The sequence below is a fragment of the Microcaecilia unicolor genome, chromosome 2, assembly GCF_901765095.1.
Source record: "Microcaecilia unicolor chromosome 2, aMicUni1.1, whole genome shotgun sequence".
In the NCBI taxonomy this organism is placed as follows: domain Eukaryota; kingdom Metazoa; phylum Chordata; class Amphibia; order Gymnophiona; family Siphonopidae; genus Microcaecilia; species Microcaecilia unicolor.
In genome coordinates this window covers 2,002,071-2,021,378 of record NC_044032.1, presented here as the reverse complement: position 1 = coordinate 2,021,378, position 19,308 = coordinate 2,002,071, and the positions used below count along the sequence as shown (strand labels likewise).

The window sequence follows — 19,308 nt, the reverse complement described above, 5'->3', positions numbered from 1 at the left end:
TCTACCACTACCATGGCCCTCAGGCTTTCAGGTCACATATATTTAGATGCAGGAGGTATTTCTATGTTCCAGGAGGGGTCACGTATTTGTACTGACATTAAAGAGTTAAAGTGGGAATTGAACCTGGATCCCATTGTTCACTGTCCACTGCACTGACCACTAGGCTTCTCCATCCATTTGTCCGTTGCTTTCTTAGGAATGACCATAATATATGGAGCTGTCATAGAGCCTGGTGTCTACTGTCACTATCACGTTTTTGGGGGGATGGGAGGGGGACAGTGACTACTGGGGAATTAAGAGGGGGTCATGCCTTCATCCCTCTAGTGGTCAGCTGGTCAGTTAAGGCAAATTCTTCCGACTTAGTCATGAGCGTAACAGGTCTAGATAAAAACGTACTTCTTTCTCTATTATCGCAGAAAAACGTCCAAATTATAAACCTACCCACGTCCCGCCCAAAGCACGCCTCCAACACCCCCCTAGCTATTTGGACAAACAGTGAAAAACCTTCCAATTCTGCCTTTTTGAAATTCCTGATTGAGACATTTTGGCGAGAAAAACATCCATCTGCCACTTTTGAGAAGCTTTTCCCTTTTGAAATTGAGCACTTTAGGTACCATTAAACAGGTTATTTTTCCCCCTAACTTGTGCTGTTTTAGCACAGGTCCCACTTTATGCAATGAGACCTAGTTACCAATAAGTAAGGTCAACAGGAAAATAACATGTTTTAAAGATAGCCCACGTTGATAACGGCCCCTCCTTGATCACCACACTTCAAAAATCCTCTATACCATGTTTATTTGTAATAATAGGATGAAATTCAAACAACGCTGTCAGCATTGAAAGAAGACAACATGATAAACCATCCCACATATACTTCACCCACCAAAGGCTGCATCAAGGAGAGTCACAATTCACAGCAACTTAACTGGTTAATGTAATATACATTAAGCTGATATTCAGTTCTAACTGGTTAAGGGGTCCTTTTACAAAGCCACGGTAAAAAGTGGCCTGCGGTAGAGTGGGCGCACCTTTTTGGCGCTCGCTGGGCCACTTTTTACCGCAGCTGGAAAAAAGGCCATTTTTTAATGGGCTGGGAAATGGGCGTGCACAAAAATTAAAACCAGCGCACGCCTATGTACGGCCTGAGCCCTTACTGCCAGCCACTGACCTAGTGGTAAGGGCTCACGAGCTACCCACGTGATAACCCTGCAGCACACACCAATGTGGTCATGCCCCCGCGGTAGAAAATAGAGAAATATTTTCTACCATGGGATTTGGCGCACGTCACACTTGGAATTACTGCTGGCTGCATGCGCTACCCCGGCGGTAGTACTCATTTGGTGCATGCTAGCCTCATGTTAGCCTCCCGTGGCTTTGTAAAAGGACCTCCACGTCCTTAGTAGTTAAAGATAGACCTGCTATTTCTGCGGCCTATTTTAACCGCTAAACGTGGCTAGTTGGGCGCTGAATATGTCACACAATATAGTCAGTTATCTCCCACTGAATATCCACAGTTAGGTGCTTATAATGCTATTTAACCAGCCAGGAGCCATTCCTGGCTGGTTAAATAGGTTTGTGGTATCATCGCTCCTTGTTACCGTCAAGTTTTCCTTTTAATTTAGGGGTGCTATGATTCTGTAATGAGGAACATTTTGCTGTTGGTCAAGTGTTGTCTTGATTGTATTTTGAAAATGTATGTATAAATAAGTAAGTAAGTAAGTACATAAGTATGGCCATACTGGGACAGACTGAAAATCCATCAAGCTCAGAATCCTGTTTCCAACAGTGGCCAATCCAGGACACAAGTACCTTTATATATTTATTTATTTATTTCATTGCATTTGTATCCCACATTTTCCCACCTCTTTGCGGGCTCAGTGTGGCTTACAATACATTGTTAATGATGGAAATACAATTTGTTACAGTACTGTTATGGTTACATAGTGAGGAGTTTTGTGAAGGCAAAGTGAAAATCAAAATATCATTTGGGAAAATAGAACAGTGGAATGTATCAATGGGGAAATGATAGGGCGATAGAATGTAATTTTGGAAGTAGAAGAGTGGAATGTATCAATGGACAAAATATCATTTGTGGATAGAACAATGCAGTGTATCGATGGGGAAATGATAGGGCGATAGAACAATAGCAAGAGAGCATTAGGGTATAGCAATTTTATCTGAGGGTAGAGTTTTAGGTGTGGTGAAAGTACGGGGAAGAGAATTCAGAAGAGAGTGTATTGATGCATTTTTATTAGTGTGTATGGAATTCATGTGTTCTGATCCTTGCAATAGATTTTTTCGAAGAGATGAGTCTTCAGTAGTTTGCGGAAGTCGGTTAGTTCGTAGGTCATTTTCAGGTTGCGTGGTAGTGTATTCCAGTAGTGCGTGCTCATATAAGGGAAGGTTGATGCATGCAGTACTTTGTATTTTATACCTTTGCACTTCGGGAAGTGGAGATTGAGGAAAGTTCGGGATGATCTTTTAGCGTTTCTGGGTGGTAGGTCTATTAAGTCAGACATGTATGCAGGGGCTTCACCGTGAATGATTTTGTGAACCAAGGTGCATACTTTAAAGGTGATGCATTCCTTGAGTGGGAGCCAGTGTAGTTTCTCACGTAAGGGTTTTGCACTTTCGTATTTTGGCTTTCCGAAGATGAGTCTGGCTGCTGTGTTCTGGACAGTCTGAAATTTCCTCAGTATTTGCTCTTTGCGGTACTCCACATTCAGGTGTCCATGCGGCAGACGTGGTTGAGTTTGATGTGACCTGATATGAGCGCTGGGTTAGGAACCCCTTGAACCAGTTTAGGACATTGCCTCCGATGCCAAAATATTCAAGTATGTGTAGTAGGATTCCGTGATCAACCATATCAAAGGCACTTGACATGTCAAATTGTAAGAGGAGTATGTTGGAGCCGGTTGCAATCATTTGCTTAAATTTGGTCATTAGGGTAATTAATACTGTTTCTGTGCTGAGATTTGACCGGAATCCTGATTGGGCATCATGCAGTATTGAGAACTTGTTGAGATAGTTTGTGAGTTGTTTGGTTACCATCCCTTCGGTTATTTTGGTTATTAATGGTATGGATGCAACTGGTCTGTAGTTAGTTATTTCGCTTGCGTTTTTCTTTGTGTCTTTGGGTATTGGGGTGAGTAGAATTTTTCCTTTATCCTTTGGGAAAAGTCCGTTTTGCAGCATGAAGTTCACGTGGTTCGTTAGGTCTATTATGAATTGTTGAGGAACTGATTTCATGAGGTTGTTTGGGCAGATATCTAGTTTTTAGTGGGATTTGGCGAATCTTTTGAGCGTTTTGGAGATGAGGTCCTCTGACAGTGATTCAAATTCGGTCCAGGTTCTGTCTGCTGGATATATTCCGTCTTCTGGGTCTAAACAGTTTAGGAGTGTGGCATATTCGGTGGGACTGGTGGGTATTTTAAGTCGTAATTGTATGATTTTTTTCCTTGAAGTATTTCGCAAGGTCGTCGACCCCTGGAGTATCTTTGCTGTTGTTTGTAACTGGTGTGGTGTCCAGCAGTTTATTTACAAGGTAGAAGAGTTTGTGTGTGTCTTTGTAGTTAAGTCCAATCATTGTTTTGTAGTGTAGTCTTTTGGTCTGTTTTATGGTATATTTGTATTTCCTCCGAAGTGATTTCCAGGCATTTAGTGTGTGTTCATCTTTCTTTTTGTTCCATGCGCGTTCTAGTTTTCTGACTTGTGTTTTGAGTTCTTTCAGCTCTTCGGTGAACCATGGATTTGATTTTTTCCTGTGTGATGTTCTGGTTTGGATTGGGGCAATTGTGTCTAATGTTGTTTTACATATGTCATCCCATTCTTGGAGGAATTGAATGGTGTCTGTGTTTGTTGACCATTCATTTTGGTAGATTTGTTGCCAGAATGTTGTGGGGTCTATTTTTCCTCTCGTGGTGTACGTTGTTCGTTCGTGTCTGTTGACTGCGTTTTTGTGTATTTTTCGCCAGTGGATAGAGACATATGCTTTATGGTGGTCTGTCCATGGTGTGGGTGTCCATCTTGTGTCTGTAAGTAGGAGAGTTGAGTCTGGGTCGAATTTGTATGTAATTATGTCTAGTGTGTGTCCTTTTTCGTGTGTTGGTTGAGTATTAGGTGCGTGTAAATCCCAGAGTTTTAAGAATTCTTTGCATTCTCATGTGCCTGTTGAGGTGTCGTCTTCGAGGTGTAGGTTGATATCTCCCATTATGAGGATGTTTGAGGCAGAGACACATGTGTTCGAGATGAAGTCCATGAGTTGCGTTTGGGAGTCTTTCCAATTTCCTGGTGGTCTGTAGAATAGGATTGCGTTGAGTTGTCCTTGTAGGTTCGGGTGAGTGATTCTTGTCGAGGCGATTTCGAGTTGTGGTGAGGTGGATTCGCCAGTGGTTGTGATGGTGAACTCGGATTTGTAAATTATGGCTATTCCGCCACCTCTTTTTCCATTTCTTGTCCAGTGGGTGATTTTGTATTCTGGTGGGCATGTCTCTATGATGGCGGGGTCTGTAGGGCCGTGGAACCATGTTTCCGTGATGAACAGAAGATCTAGATTCTCTGCGGTAATCCAGTCTAGTATATCTACTGAGTTGCTTACTGCTAATCTAGCGTTGATGTATCCTATTCGTATTGAGTGGTATAGTTCTGTAGGGAGGTTAGATGTGTTTATTTTTATTAGTTGTCTGCTTCCTCGGTGGTTGAATTTGTCGTTTTTTTCTTTTCTCTTTTTGCTGGTGGTGTTCGTGTGTGGAGATTTTTGCTCTTGGTTGGTTATTATATTTTTGGTCTGGTGAGTTGTTGATATGTTGTGCATAGAGCTGGTGAATTGTGATTGGGTTGTTGTTGATATTGAGGGTGGTCCATGCATGGTAGATTATGGGAATGAGATAGATTATTATCAGTAGCTTGTTAGTGTTCATGTTGGATTTTGTGAACGGTGTTTGTGAGAGTGTTGGGTGTTGTTGGTGAATCAGTGGTTTTTGTGGGCAGTGCTTGTGGGAGTGTTGAGCGGTGTTAGTGTTGTCTGTAGTGCATCAACAGTAGTCGGATCAGCAAAATATGGCGGTGCGTAATACTAGCCGTGCTTAACCTGGATTTAGCAGTGGATTGTAATGCAGGCATTTAAAGCATTTAGAAGAAGGGTGGCTGGGAGCAGGCTTAGAAGCAAAACAATATGAGAGGTTTTTAGCATTTGTTCGAAGGCAGTGATGCAATTACAACCATTTATGCTAGCATTTAAATAATCAGTGTAGCATTCAGTTATAATATAAGCACTTAGAGCATATAGAGGTAAGGCAGCTAGAAGCAGTTAAAACATTTATGCTAGCATTTAGTAAGCAGTGTAGCAGTCAGTTATGATGCAGGCGCTTAGAGCATTTAGAGGTAAGGCAGCTAGAAGCAAGGTTTGTAGGATTCGTGTTTGATACGGTTCACGTGGTCTAGTTGTGGACTGCTCTGGGCTTTGCGTTGTGGTGGGAAGTTGCGCCCGGTCGGGTCCCCTGGCAATTCCTCTCTGCTTGGTAGGCCTTTCGGGCCTGTGTATGATCGTCCGTGTTGGAGCCCAGCAAGATCTTTCCGATCCGCGCCACTCATCTTCCCCTTAAGAGCAATCCGGTGGCACCTGCGGCCTGCGTTTCTCAGTCGCGGCGAGCCTCTAGCATTTTTGTGCTCGTATCATGCTGCGAGGCTCCGACCTTTCTCCAGCCCACAGATCTCTGCTCCGGAATGAGGGAGGGCGGCCGCTATGTGGCTCCAACAGCTTTCCGTCTCCACAGGCTCCACTAAACTCTGGTCTGGAGCCAGAGAGGGCAAACCCCGTGGCGGTGTTCCGGAGGGCCGTCAATTAGTCGGCCCAGTCATGCTTCGATTCAGTCAGGAGTCGGGACACCATGAGGTAGACCAACGTTCACGGTCTCCCCGTTTCTCTCGCCTGCTCGCGCCTGACAAAATCCCAAAGCAGTACAATACATTTTATGCTGCTTATCCAAGAAATAAGCAGTGGATTTTCCCCAAGTCCATGTTAATAATGGTCTCTCTATCATATCTCCCCTCAGCCTTCTTTTCTCCAAGCTGAAGAGCCCTAGCCACTTTAGCCTTTCCTCATAGGGAAGTTGTTCCATCCCCTTTATCATTTTCGTCACCCTTCTCTGTACTTTTTCTAATTCCACTATATCTTTTTTGAGATGCGGCGACCAGAATTGAACACAATATTCAAGGTGCAGTCGCACCATGAAGTGATACAAAGGCATTATAACATCCTCATTTTTGTTTTCCATTCCTTTCCTAATAATACCTAACATTCTGTTTGCTTTCTTAGCGGCCGTCACACACTGAGCAGAGCGTTTCAACGTATCGTCAACGATGACACCTAGATCCCTTTCCAAGTTGGTGACTCCTAATGTGGAACCTTTCCCACATGCATCACTTGCTCACATTAAAAGTCATTTGCCATTTAGATGCCCAGTCTCCCAGTCTTGTAAGGTCCTCTTGTAATTTTTGTGTCATCAGCAAATATAATTACCTCACTAGTTATTCCATCTCTAGATCATTTATAGATATGTTAAAAAGAAGCGGTCCCAGCACAGACCCTTGGGGAACACCACTATCTACCCTTCTTCATTGAGAAAACTGACCATTTAACCCTACTCTCTCTCTCTCTCTCTCTCTCTCTCTCTCTGTCTCTCTCTTTCGCTTGAAGCACTTTGGCTGTAATGTGTTTAAAGATGCTGTGCCGCTATGTTTGAACATTAACCCATCGGTTACGTTGGCCATAAAGAAGCGGCATCTATGTTTGTACCTCAGGCAATGAAGGGTAAAATGACTTGTTCAAGATGACCAGTGAAAGCAGTCAGATTTGAATCTGGCATCCCTGGTTCTGTGCAGCAACGAAGGAGTAGAGCGATGAACAAGACTCTTCCAAATCACCAAGTAGACGTGGTGTGAAAAAATATCATTTAATAGTAAATAAAATAGGACTCGACATGGCACTGTGTTTCAGCAACACGGGAAGGATGACTTTGGAACAAAGTACAATCGTTAAATGTCGAGTAGAACTCTGCTGCAATTTCCCTCTATGTAGCAGTTCTAATTTCTCCAATTTACGGTGAAGCACCGGGATATATGGCGTGGAGGAGTTGCCTAGTGGAGTGGAGGAGTGGCCTAGTGGTTAGGGTGGTGGACTCTGGTCCTGAGGAACTGAGGAACTGAGTTTGATTCCCACTTCAGGCACAGGCAGCTCCTTGTGACTCTGGGCAAGTCACTTAACCCTCCATTGCCCCATATGCCATGAGTGGGAAAGCGCGGGGTACAAATGTAACAAAAATAAAATAGATACTATTGGAGATTCTACATGGAATGTTGCTACTATTGGAGATTCTACATGGAATGTTGCTATTCCACTAGCAACATTCCATGTAGAAGGCTGCGCAGGCTTCTGTTTCTGTGAGTCTGACGTCCTGCACGTACGTGCACGACGTCAGACTCACAGAAGCAGAAGCCTTCGCGGCCACATTGGTGATCTGCAAGGGCCGACTTCTACATGGAATGTTGCTAGTGGAATAGCAACATTCCATGTAGAATCTCAAATAGTAGCAACAGTGGAGGAGTGGCCTAGTGGTTAGGGTGGTGGACTTTGAGGAACTGAGTTGGATTCCCACTTCAGGCACAGGCAGCTCCTTGTGACTCTGGGCAAGTCACTTAACCCTCCATTGCCCAATGTAAGCCGCATTGAGCCTGCCATGAGTGGGTAAGCGCAGGGTACAAATGTAACAAAAATAAAATAGATACTATTGGAGATTCTACATGGAATGTTGCTACTATTGGAGATTCTACATGGAATGTTGCTATTCCACTAGCAACATTCCATGTAGAAGGCTGCGCAGGCTTCTGTTTCTGTGAGTCTGACGTCCTGCACGTACGTGCACGACGTCAGACTCACAGAAGCAGAAGCCTTCGCGGCCACATTGGTGATCTGCAAGGGCCGACTTCTACATGGAATGTTGCTAGTGGAATAGCAACATTCCATGTAGAATCTCAAATAGTAGCAACAGTGGAGGAGTGGCCTAGTGATTAGGGTGGTGGACTTGGTCCTGAGGAACTGAGTTCGATTCCCACTTCAGGCACAGGCAGCTCCTTGTGACTCTGGGCAAGTCACTTAACCCTCCATTGCCCCATGTAAGCCGCATTGAGCCTGCCATGAGTGGGAAAGCGTGGGGTACAAATGTAACAAAAATAAAAAAAATAAAAGACCTCATTGACCTGCCAACTAGAAACACTACACGATCATCCCGTTCATACCTAAATCTCCACTACCCAAGCAGCAAAGGACTCATATACAAATCAACTTACGCATCCAGCTTCTCCTGTTTAAGCACGCATTATGGAACGCACTACCAAAAGTAGTAAAAACTACGCTCGACCACTTAAATTTCCGGAAGGTCCTAAAAACAAACCTGTTCAAAAAGGCATACTCCACCGACCCAACATAAAAAAAACTGGACATCTGCGACATAACGAAACCAAAGACGTACGACCACCTAAACTTCCAGAGATCACTAAAAACTAACCTGTTTAGAAAGGCATACCCTACCGATCCAACTTAAATGCCGGATCTCTGCAACACAACACAACTAAAATACGTAATGGACATATTCCAACTCTTCCACTTACGATTCATTAATGTGGCTGTGCCACATGAACTTTATCTTATCACAACATCACCTTGTATTTGTTCACACCCGAGTCTGCAAACGCCTCTCCGGTACTATGTAAACCACATTGAGCCTGCAAATAAGTGGGAAAATGTGGGATACAAATGTAAGAAATGTAAATGTTATATTTTGTACATTATTATGTTTTATTCACTTTATTGTTTGTTTGTAAGCCACATTGAACTTGAGTCTATTTCAGGCTAACGTGGGGTATAAATGTCACAAATAAATAAATAAATAAATACTGCTTAAAACAGGAATTGGACCTTACAAGTGGTTTTATGAGCTAAAGCTAGTCTGTCTTTTTTTCAAATTTTTTTTTCAATTCGGTCTTTTTTTTTTTTTTTAGATTTTATGTTTTAAAAAAAAAAATTTATTCTTTTGATTTTTAATGTGTTTTGGGGCCCTTTTACTAAAGGGTGTTAAGCCATAATACATATTTAGGACAAGATTCTATATATGGCCCTGAAAAATGTAAGCTCTGAGTGGTATTCTATAAAGGGAATGGGACGACTTCCATATGAGGAAAGGCTAAAGCGGCTAGGGCTCTTCAGCTTGGAGAAAAGGCGGCTGAGGGGAGATATGATAGAGGTCTATAAAATAATGAGTGGAGTTGAACGGGTAGATGTGAAGCGTCTGTTCACGCTTTCCAAAAATACTAGGACTAAGGGGCATGCGATGAAGCTACAATGTAGTAAATTTAAAACGAATCAGAGAAAAATTTTCTTCACTCAACATGTAATTAAACTCTGGAATTCGTTGCCAGAGAATGTGGTAAAGGCGGTTAGCTTAGCAGAGTTTAAAAAAGGTTTGGACGACTTCCTAAAGGAAAAGTCCATAGACCATTATTAAATGGACTTGGGGAAAATCCACTATTTCTGGGATAAGCAGTAGAAAATGTTTTGTACATTTTTGGGATCTTGCCGGGTATTTGTGACCTGGATTGGCCACTGTTGGAAACAAGATGCTGGGCTCGATGGGCCTTTGGTCTTTCCCAGTATGGCAATACTTATGTACTTATGATCCACGTCCTTTATAGAATAGCGCTAAATGCATAAATGGTGACCAACTTAAAGTGCCAGCAATTACATTTGCTGAATGCAGATGTAAATGCTGTCACCTAATTTAGGCGCTGATGGATCTATTTTGTAATAATGCATGCAAATTCTGGGAACACCCCTGAAATGTCCCTGGCCATACCCCCTTGGATTTACATGTAGAACATTATAGAATACGAACCACAAGTAAATTCCAAGTAAGTCCAGTTAGCACTAATAATTGGTGCTGATTGGCTCATTAACCAATTAAGTTGCGGGGAAGTCGGCAATGCCCACTGATAGTCACCATATATAGAATCCCCCAGTTACTTCCATTTTCTATGTATCGCAACCAGGGTACCCGGTCAAAATAACCCTGACAAAAAAGCTCCAGACAAAAAAAGCTCCCGACATAATAGTCCCTGACATAACAGCCACTGTCAAAATGGCCTGCCCACAAAATAATCCTTGGCAAATTAGCTCCCCCCCCACAACGAGAAAAGAGCCCAATCAGGCTGCCCAGAATATGGGACTGCATTTGTTTCCTAATAATCTTACCTTGCCAATCAGGATAAGGTTGGTAAGACTATGAAAATGATGACAATATTGTTTTTTCTTTTAATTATTATGTTGATGGAAGAATAGTTTCTTTAAATAGCAGAACAGATCATGAATACCAGTTTGTAGCTATAGAATATTGTTTATTTATATATGCTTTATGCAACTGAATGCTGGTAGGATTCTTGATCAGTGAAGATTTCAGTTGTAGTTTATTATATTTTTTTGTGATGTGTTATTTTTTCCTTAGGGGGCTGTTTTGTGTAGAGGCTATTTTGTCAAGGGTTGTTTTGTGGGAGGGGCCATTTTGTCAAGGGCTATTTTGTTAGAGTGTGAAATGTCGAGGGTTATTTTGTTACAAGGCTGTTTTGTCAGGGCTTTTTTGTCAGGGTTCTTTTGTCAGGGCTCTTATGACTGGATGCCCGCAACCAGTGTTCAGTGCTGAAATCTAAGCGTATTAACATAGTAACATAGTAGATGATGGCAGAAAAAGACCTGCACGGTCCATCCAGTCTGCCCAACAAGATAAACTCATATGTGTATACCTTACCTTGATTTGTACCTGCCTTTTTCAGGGCACAGACCGTACAAGTTTGCCCAGCAGTATTTCCCAACCACCAGTCCCACCTCCCATCACTGGCTCTGGCATAGACCGTACAAGTCTGCCCGCCACTATCCTCGCCTCCCAACCACCAACCTCTCTTCCCCCACCTGCTCCGCCACCCAATTTTGGCTAAGTTTCTGAGGATCCATTCCTACTGCACAGGATTCCTTTATGCATATCCCACGCATGTTTAAATTCCGTTACCGTTTTCATCTCCACCACCTCCCGCGGGAGGGCATTCCAAGCATTCCATGATAACGTGCATGACTTAATTGGCTTAACAAGCCTACTAGCATTTTTAACAGCAATTAACAAGCAATAATGAGCACTAATTGGCAATAATTAGAATTTATGCGCATAACTCACTAAGTGTATTCTGTAATGCAGAGCACCTAAATTCTAATGTGCAGAAACAAAAAGGGACATGGTTATAGGTGGGGAAATGGGCATTTTGTGGGCATTCCCAAATTTATGTGTGCTTTTATAGATTATGGCCCATTCAGCATAAATCTACATGCAGGGATTTACGCCATGTTTTCATTGGTGTCAATGGACGCGCATAGTTTTAAGCACTGGGGTATCAACTAAGCATATTCTATATCCCGTGCCTAAATCTTATAGAATACGCTTAGGCGAAAATGATTTCCTTGAGGATTTTCCAGGTGCCATATATAGATTCTCCTCCTTAATGTGTGAAAAACAGGTTACTGCAAAATGCGTTAAAGTGTTTTGCAATATTTTTTCAAAGGGGTGTAACATAGGTGGAGAATGGGCATGGAAGTGTTAACCACCTAACACATTTAAATTAGTGCACATTAATTGGTTAACACAGAGGCGCTAAGTCGTCTTGTGTTAAGTCTTCATTATCCAGTTAGCATGCACGAATCAGAACTGGCAGCCATCTTGCCCCTGGTAGAGCAGTTCTTATGGGGACCTCTAAAGGCCAGACAGCAGTAAGGCAGCACCAGTAAGGATGAGCTTTCATTTGAAATATCACAAAAACTAGAAAAAAGAAATCCATTTAATTTTTTTAGCCTTTTCAAAATGAAAGTATATTAAAAACAGAGAACAAATTTGGTTTTGTTTCATTTCTCCTTCAATGGTTCAACAGAATTGGGAAACACAATGAAAAACTCCAGCAATGAAATGAAAACAAAATAAAACAAAAATCCATGCACATTCCTAGCACCTAGTAACCTATCAAAGAGCAAAATATAAACTAACTGTTGATGAAGTAGCCCTTCCCACCTCTTGACGAGAGCTGGATGGGCAGGAGAGAAAGGCCTGTGAGCTAAGTACACCTGTGTATTACAGCCTCCGTTTTCCCTTTGTAGGTATCTCCAACGTGAGTCTGGTGAACGGACGCAGCCAGTGCGCTGGGAGACTGGAGGTTTATTCCAATCACACATGGGGAAGAGCTCACTCTGACATATATGACCATGTGCTATGGAACCTGCCAGAAGCTACTGTGGTATGTAAACAGCTGGAATGTGGACCTCTTCTGCAAGTGAGCCCAAAGCAAGATCTGTGGGAAAAGAGAACATATGATTTAAAGGAAATTGAAGGAACTAATGCACGTATCCCAGAAGTTAAGCTGCCAGAAAACGTACACACAGAGTATTCACCCTTGAGTGTTTTCTGCAGTGGCGCAGAGTCCTCCGTCTCACAGTGTGGAAGCAAGAGCAGAATGACCCAGGACCATTATCAGCACATCTATATTCAGTGCTCAGAATCAGGTACCAGAATGTACAAACTTCTAGTTCTTTTAAAAGTAAGACCCCCATGAGTGGAAAATAGGTCAAACTTGGGCTCCCACAGATGTCCCAGTCAATATTCAGCCAGTAGCGGTCAGTGTTTTTTCAACACTAACCTTCACTGACTAAATTAGTCCTGGATATTCAACTGCCTTGGGTAAATCTCTTTATAAAAAATCCAAATAAATAAATAAAGGCCGGCCCATATTCAGGTACCAGCATTGAATAACAAGACCTGACCGAACTGCTAGAAGCTGCCAAAGCATGCAAGATATTTATATGGATCCCAGCTGAATAACAGCCAAGACCCATATAAATTTCATTTGCATATCCCAAAGCAGCTGTGCACCCCTTATACCCCTGATGTAGCTCAAAACCCCCTCCCACCTCCAAATGCAGGTTCAAACTTCCCACCAACACCCAATGCACCTTTGCCACTCAATGCAAGTCTGAACCCCTCACCCACCCACCCAGGCTCTCAGATTCCCCCCCCCTCCTGCCCCCTAAGTCCTACTTATAATCTCTGGTGGTCCTTGGGGCACAAAAATACCCCATTCACTCCTATCCCTCTGAGTTCCTCCTTGAAAATGGCCACAGCAAGCACTTGTGGTTATCTCTTGGCACTAGTGATTGTACAATGAGACTAATACTAGATGTTGTGGTGGACATTTTTGAGAAGGAACCAAGAGGGGCAGGACTGAATGGGGGTCACTCCTGCCCCAAGGGGACACTAGGAATTGTAAGTAGACCTGAGGAGGCTGTCTAGGGTTCAGCGTGGAAAGCAGTGTCATAGCTACTATAGGGCCACAGGGGCCTGGGCCCCCGTAGATTTGGCCCTGGACCCCCCTGTCGACGACCCTCTCAACCCCCCTCCCGCCGCCAACCCGCCGTCGCCGTCTGCTACCTTTGCTGGCGGGGGACCCCAACCCCCGACAGCCGAAGTCTTCTTCCTTCGTTTGGTTTCCGAGTCTGACGTTCTGCACATCAGACTCACAGAAACAGAACAAAGCCCTGCAGGACATCAGACTCACAGAAACAGAACGAAGCCTTGCAGGACGTCGGACTCAGAGAAACAGAACGAAGCCCTGCAGGAGGTCAGACTCACAGAAACAGAACGAAGCCTTGCAGGACGTCGGACTCACAGAAACAGAACGAAGCCCTGCAGGATGTCAGACTCACAGAAACAGAACGAAGCCTTGCAGGACCTCAGACTCACAGAAACAGAACGAAGCCTTGCAGGACGTCGGACTCAGAGAAACAGAACGAAGCCCTGCAGGAGGTCAGACTCACAGAAACAGAACGAAGCCCTGCAGGACATCAGACTCACAGAAACAGAACGAAGCCCTGCAGGAGGTCAGACTCACAGAAACAGAACGAAGCCCTGCAGGACGTCGGACTCACAGAAACAGAACGAAGCCCTGCAGGACATCAGACTCACAGAAACAGAACGAAGCCTTGCAGGACGTCGGACTCAGAGAAACAGAACGAAGCCTTGCAGGACGTCGGACTCACAGAAACAGAACGAAGCCCTGCAGGATGTCAGACTCACAGAAAGAACGAAGCCTTGCAGGACATCGGACTCAGAGAAACAGAATGAAGCCCTGCAGGACGTCGGACTCACAGAAACAGAACAAAGCCTTGCAGGACGTCAGACTCACAGAATCAGAACGAAGCCTTGCAGGACCTCAGACTCACAGAAACAGAACGAAGCCCTGCAGGACGTCGGACTCACGGAAACAGAACGAAGCCCTGCAGGATGTCAGACTCACAGAAAGAACGAAGCCTTGCAGGACATCGGACTCAGAGAAACAGAACGAAGCCCTGCAGGACGTCAGACTCACAGAATCAGAACGAAGCCTTGCAGGACGTCGGACTCAGAGAAACAGAACGAAGCCCTGCAGGAGGTCAGACTCACAGAAACAGAACGAAGCCTTGCAGGACGTCGGACTCACAGAAACAGAACGAAGCCCTGCAGGATGTCAGACTCACAGAAAGAACGAAGCCTTGCAGGACATCGGACTCAGAGAAACAGAATGAAGCCCTGCAGGACGTCGGACTCACAGAAACAGAACAAAGCCTTGCAGGACGTCAGACTCACAGAATCAGAACGAAGCCTTGCAGGACCTCAGACTCACAGAAACAGAACGAAGCCCTGCAGGACATCAGACTCACAGAAACAGAACGAAGCCTTGCAGGACGTCGGACTCAGAGAAACAGAACGAAGCCCTGCAGGAGGTCAGACTCACAGAAACAGAACGAAGCCTTGCAGGACGTCAGACTCACAGAATCAGAACGAAGCCTTGCAGGACGTCAGACTCACAGAATCAGAACGAAGCCTTGCAGGACCTCAGACTCACAGAAACAGAACGAAGCCTTGCAGGACGTCAGACTCACAGAATCAGAACGAAGCCTTGCAGGACGTCAGACTCACAGAATCAGAACGAAGCCTTGCAGGACCTCAGACTCACAGAAACAGAACGAAGCCTTGCAGGACGTCGGACTCAGAGAAACAGAACGAAGCCCTGCAGGATGTCAGACTCACAGAAAGAACGAAGCCTTGCAGGACATCGGACTCAGAGAAACAGAACGAAGCCCTGCAGGACGTCAGACTCACAGAATCAGAACGAAGCCCTGCAGGACATCAGACTCACAGAAAGAGAACGAAGCCGTGCAGGACGTCAGACTCACAGAAACAGAACGAAGCCTTGCATGGCGTCGGACTCAGAGAAACAGAACGAAGCCCTGCAGGAGGTCAGACTCACAGAAACAGAACGAAGCCCTGCAGGACATCAGACTCACAGAAACAGAACGAAGCCTTGCAGGACGTCGGACTCACAGAAACAGAACGAAGCCTTGCATGGCGTCGGACTCAGAGAAACAGAACGAAGCCCTGCAGGAGGTCAGACTCACAGAAACAGAACGAAGCCCTGCAGGACATCAGACTCACAGAAACAGAACGAAGCCTTGCAGGACGTCGGACTCAGAGAAACAGAACGAAGCCCTGCAGGACATCAGACTCACAGAAACAGAACGAAGCCTTGCAGGACGTCGGACTCACAGAAACAGAACGAAGCCCTGCAGGATGTCAGACTCACAGAAACAGAACGAAGCCTTGCAGGACGTCGGACTCACAGAAACAGAACGAAGCCCTGCAGGATGTCAGACTCACAGAAAGAACGAAGCCTTGCAGGACATCGGACTCAGAGAAACAGAACGAAGCCCTGCAGGACGTCAGACTCACAGAATCAGAACGAAGCCTTGCAGGACCTCAGACTCACAGAAACAGAACGAAGCCCTGCAGGACATCAGACTCACAGAAAGAGAACGAAGCCGTGCAGGACGTCAGACTCACAGAAACAGAACGAAGCCTTGCATGGCGTCGGACTCAGAGAAACAGAACGAAGCCCTGCAGGAGGTCAGACTCACAGAAACAGAACGAAGCCCTGCAGGACGTCGGACTCAGAGAAACAGAACGAAGCCCTGCAGGAGGTCAGACTCACAGAAACAGAACGAAGCCCTGCAGGAGGTCAGACTCACAGAAACAGAACGAAGCCTTGCAGGACGTCGGACTCACAGAAACAGAACGAAGCCCTGCAGGATGTCAGACTCACAGAAACAGAACGAAGCCTTGCAGGACGTCGGACTCACAGAAACAGAACGAAGCCCTGCAGGATGTCAGACTCACAGAAAGAACGAAGCCTTGCAGGACATCGGACTCAGAGAAACAGAACGAAGCCCTGCAGGACGTCAGACTCACAGAATCAGAACGAAGCCTTGCAGGACCTCAGACTCACAGAAACAGAACGAAGCCTTGCAGGACGTCGGACTCAGAGAAACAGAACGAAGCCCTGCAGGAGGTCAGACTCACAGAAAGAACGAAGCCTTGCAGGACATCGGACTCAGAGAAACAGAACGAAGCCCTGCAGGACGTCAGACTCACAGAATCAGAACGAAGCCCTGCAGGACGTCAGACTCACAGAAAGAACAAAGCCTTGCAGGACCTCAGACTCACAGAAACAGAACGAAGCCCTGCAGGACATCAGACTCACAGAAAGAGAACGAAGCCGTGCAGGACGTCAGACTCACAGAAACAGAACGAAGCCTTGCATGGCGTCGGACTCAGAGAAACAGAACGAAGCCCTGCAGGAGGTCAGACTCACAGAAACAGAACGAAGCCCTGCAGGACGTCAGACTCACAGAAAGAACAAAGCCTTGCAGGACGTCAGACTCAGAGAAACAGAACGAAGCCCTGCAGGAGGTCAGACTCACAGAAACAGAACGAAGCCCTGCAGGACGTCAGACTCACAGAAACAGAACGAAGCCCTGCAGGATGTCAGACTCACAGAAACAGAACGAAGCCCTGCAGGACGTCAGACTCACAGAATCAGAACGAAGCCTTGCAGGACCTCAGACTCACAGAAACAGAACGAAGCCTTGCAGGACGTCGGACTCAGAGAAACAGAACGAAGCCCTGCAGGAGGTCAGACTCACAGAAAGAACGAAGCCTTGCAGGACATCGGACTCAGAGAAACAGAACGAAGCCCTGCAGGAGGTCAGACTCACAGAAACAGAACGAAGCCCTGCAGGACGTCAGACTCACAGAAAGAACAAAGCCTTGCAGGACATCGGACTCAGAGAAACAGAACGAAGCCCTGCAGGAGGTCAGACTCACAGAAACAGAACGAAGCCTTGCAGGACCTCAGACTCACAGAAACAGAACGAAGCCTTGCAGGACGTCGGACTCAGAGAAACAGAACGAAGCCCTGCAGGAGGTCAGACTCACAGAAAGAACGAAGCCTTGCAGGACGTCAGACTCACAGAAACAGAACGAAGCCCTGCAGGATGTCAGACTCACAGAAACAGAACGAAGCCTTGCAGGACCTCAGACTCACAGAAACAGAACGAAGCCTTGCAGGACGTCGGACTCAGAGAAACAGAACGAAGCCCTGCAGGAGGTCAGACTCACAGAAACAGAACGAAGCCCTGCAGGACATCAGACTCACAGAAACAGAACGAAGCCCTGCAGGACGTCTAACTCACAGAAACAGAACGAAGCCCTGCAGGACGTCGGACTCAGAGAAACAGAACGAAGCCCTGCAGGAGGTCAGACTCACAGAAACAGAACGAAGCCCTGCAGGAGGTCAGACTCACAGAAACAGAACGAAGCCTTGCAGGACGTCGGACTCACAGAAACAGAACGAAGCCCTGCAGGATGTCAGACTCACAGAAACAGAACGAAGCCTTGCAGGACGTCGGACTCACAGAAACAGAACGAAGCCCTGCAGGACATCGGACTCAGAGAAACAGAACGAAGCCCTGCAGGAGGTCAGACTCACAGAAAGAACGAAGCCTTGCAGGACATCGGACTCAGAGAAACAGAACGAAGCCCTGCAGGACGTCAGACTCACAGAATCAGAACGAAGCCCTGCAGGACGTCAGACTCACAGAAAGAACAAAGCCTTGCAGGACCTCAGACTCACAGAAACAGAACGAAGCCCTGCAGGACATCAGACTCACAGAAAGAGAACGAAGCCGTGCAGGACGTCAGACTCACAGAAACAGAACGAAGCCTTGCATGGCGTCGGACTCAGAGAAACAGAACGAAGCCCTGCAGGAGGTCAGACTCACAGAAACAGAACGAAGCCCTGCAGGACGTCAGACTCACAGAAAGAACAAAGCCTTGCAGGACGTCAGACTCAGAGAAACAGAACGAAGCCCTGCAGGAGGTCAGACTCACAGAAACAGAACGAAGCCCTGCAGGACGTCAGACTCACAGAAACAGAACGAAGCCCTGCAGGATGTCAGACTCACAGAAACAGAACGAAGCCCTGCAGGACGTCAGACTCACAGAATCAGAACGAAGCCTTGCAGGACCTCAGACTCACAGAAACAGAACGAAGCCTTGCAGGACGTCGGACTCAGAGAAACAGAACGAAGCCCTGCAGGAGGTCAGACTCACAGAAAGAACGAAGCCTTGCAGGACATCGGACTCAGAGAAACAGAACGAAGCCCTGCAGGAGGTCAGACTCACAGAAACAGAACGAAGCCCTGCAGGACGTCAGACTCACAGAAAGAACGAAGCCTTGCAGGACATCGGACTCAGAGAAACAGAACGAAGCCCTGCAGGACGTCAGACTCACAGAATCAGAACGAAGCCCTGCAGGACATCAGACTCACAGAAAGAGAACGAAGCCGTGCAGGACGTCAGACTCACAGAAACAGAACGAAGCCTTGCATGGCGTCGGACTCAGAGAAACAGAACGAAGCCCTGCAGGAGGTCAGACTCACAGAAACAGAACGAAGCCCTGCAGGAGGTCAGACTCACAGAAAGAACAAAGCCTTGCAGGACGTCAGACTCAGAGAAACAGAACGAAGCCCTGCAGGAGGTCAGACTCACAGAAACAGAACGAAGCCCTGCAGGATGTCAGACTCACAGAAACAGAACGAAGCCCTGCAGGACGTCAGACTCACAGAATCAGAACGAAGCCTTGCAGGACCTCAGACTCACAGAAACAGAACGAAGCCTTGCAGGACGTCGGACTCAGAGAAACAGAACGAAGCCCTGCAGGAGGTCAGACTCACAGAAAGAACGAAGCCTTGCAGGACATCGGACTCAGAGAAACAGAACGAAGCCCTGCAGGACGTCA

The 19,308-nt window shown here is 46.0% G+C and overlaps 1 protein-coding gene across 1 annotated transcript in view; it reads left to right on the top strand.

Annotated features, from left to right (window-relative positions):
* Positions 1 to 19,308, top strand: part of LOC115461765 (scavenger receptor cysteine-rich type 1 protein M130-like) — a 114,596-nt gene that overhangs the window by 50,408 nt on the left and 44,880 nt on the right. Inside the window, exon 7 of the mRNA XM_030191810.1 lies at positions 12,242 to 12,643. Within this exon, the coding sequence (XP_030047670.1) occupies positions 12,242 to 12,643 (402 nt within the window). The remainder of the gene's footprint in view (positions 1 to 12,241; positions 12,644 to 19,308) is intronic.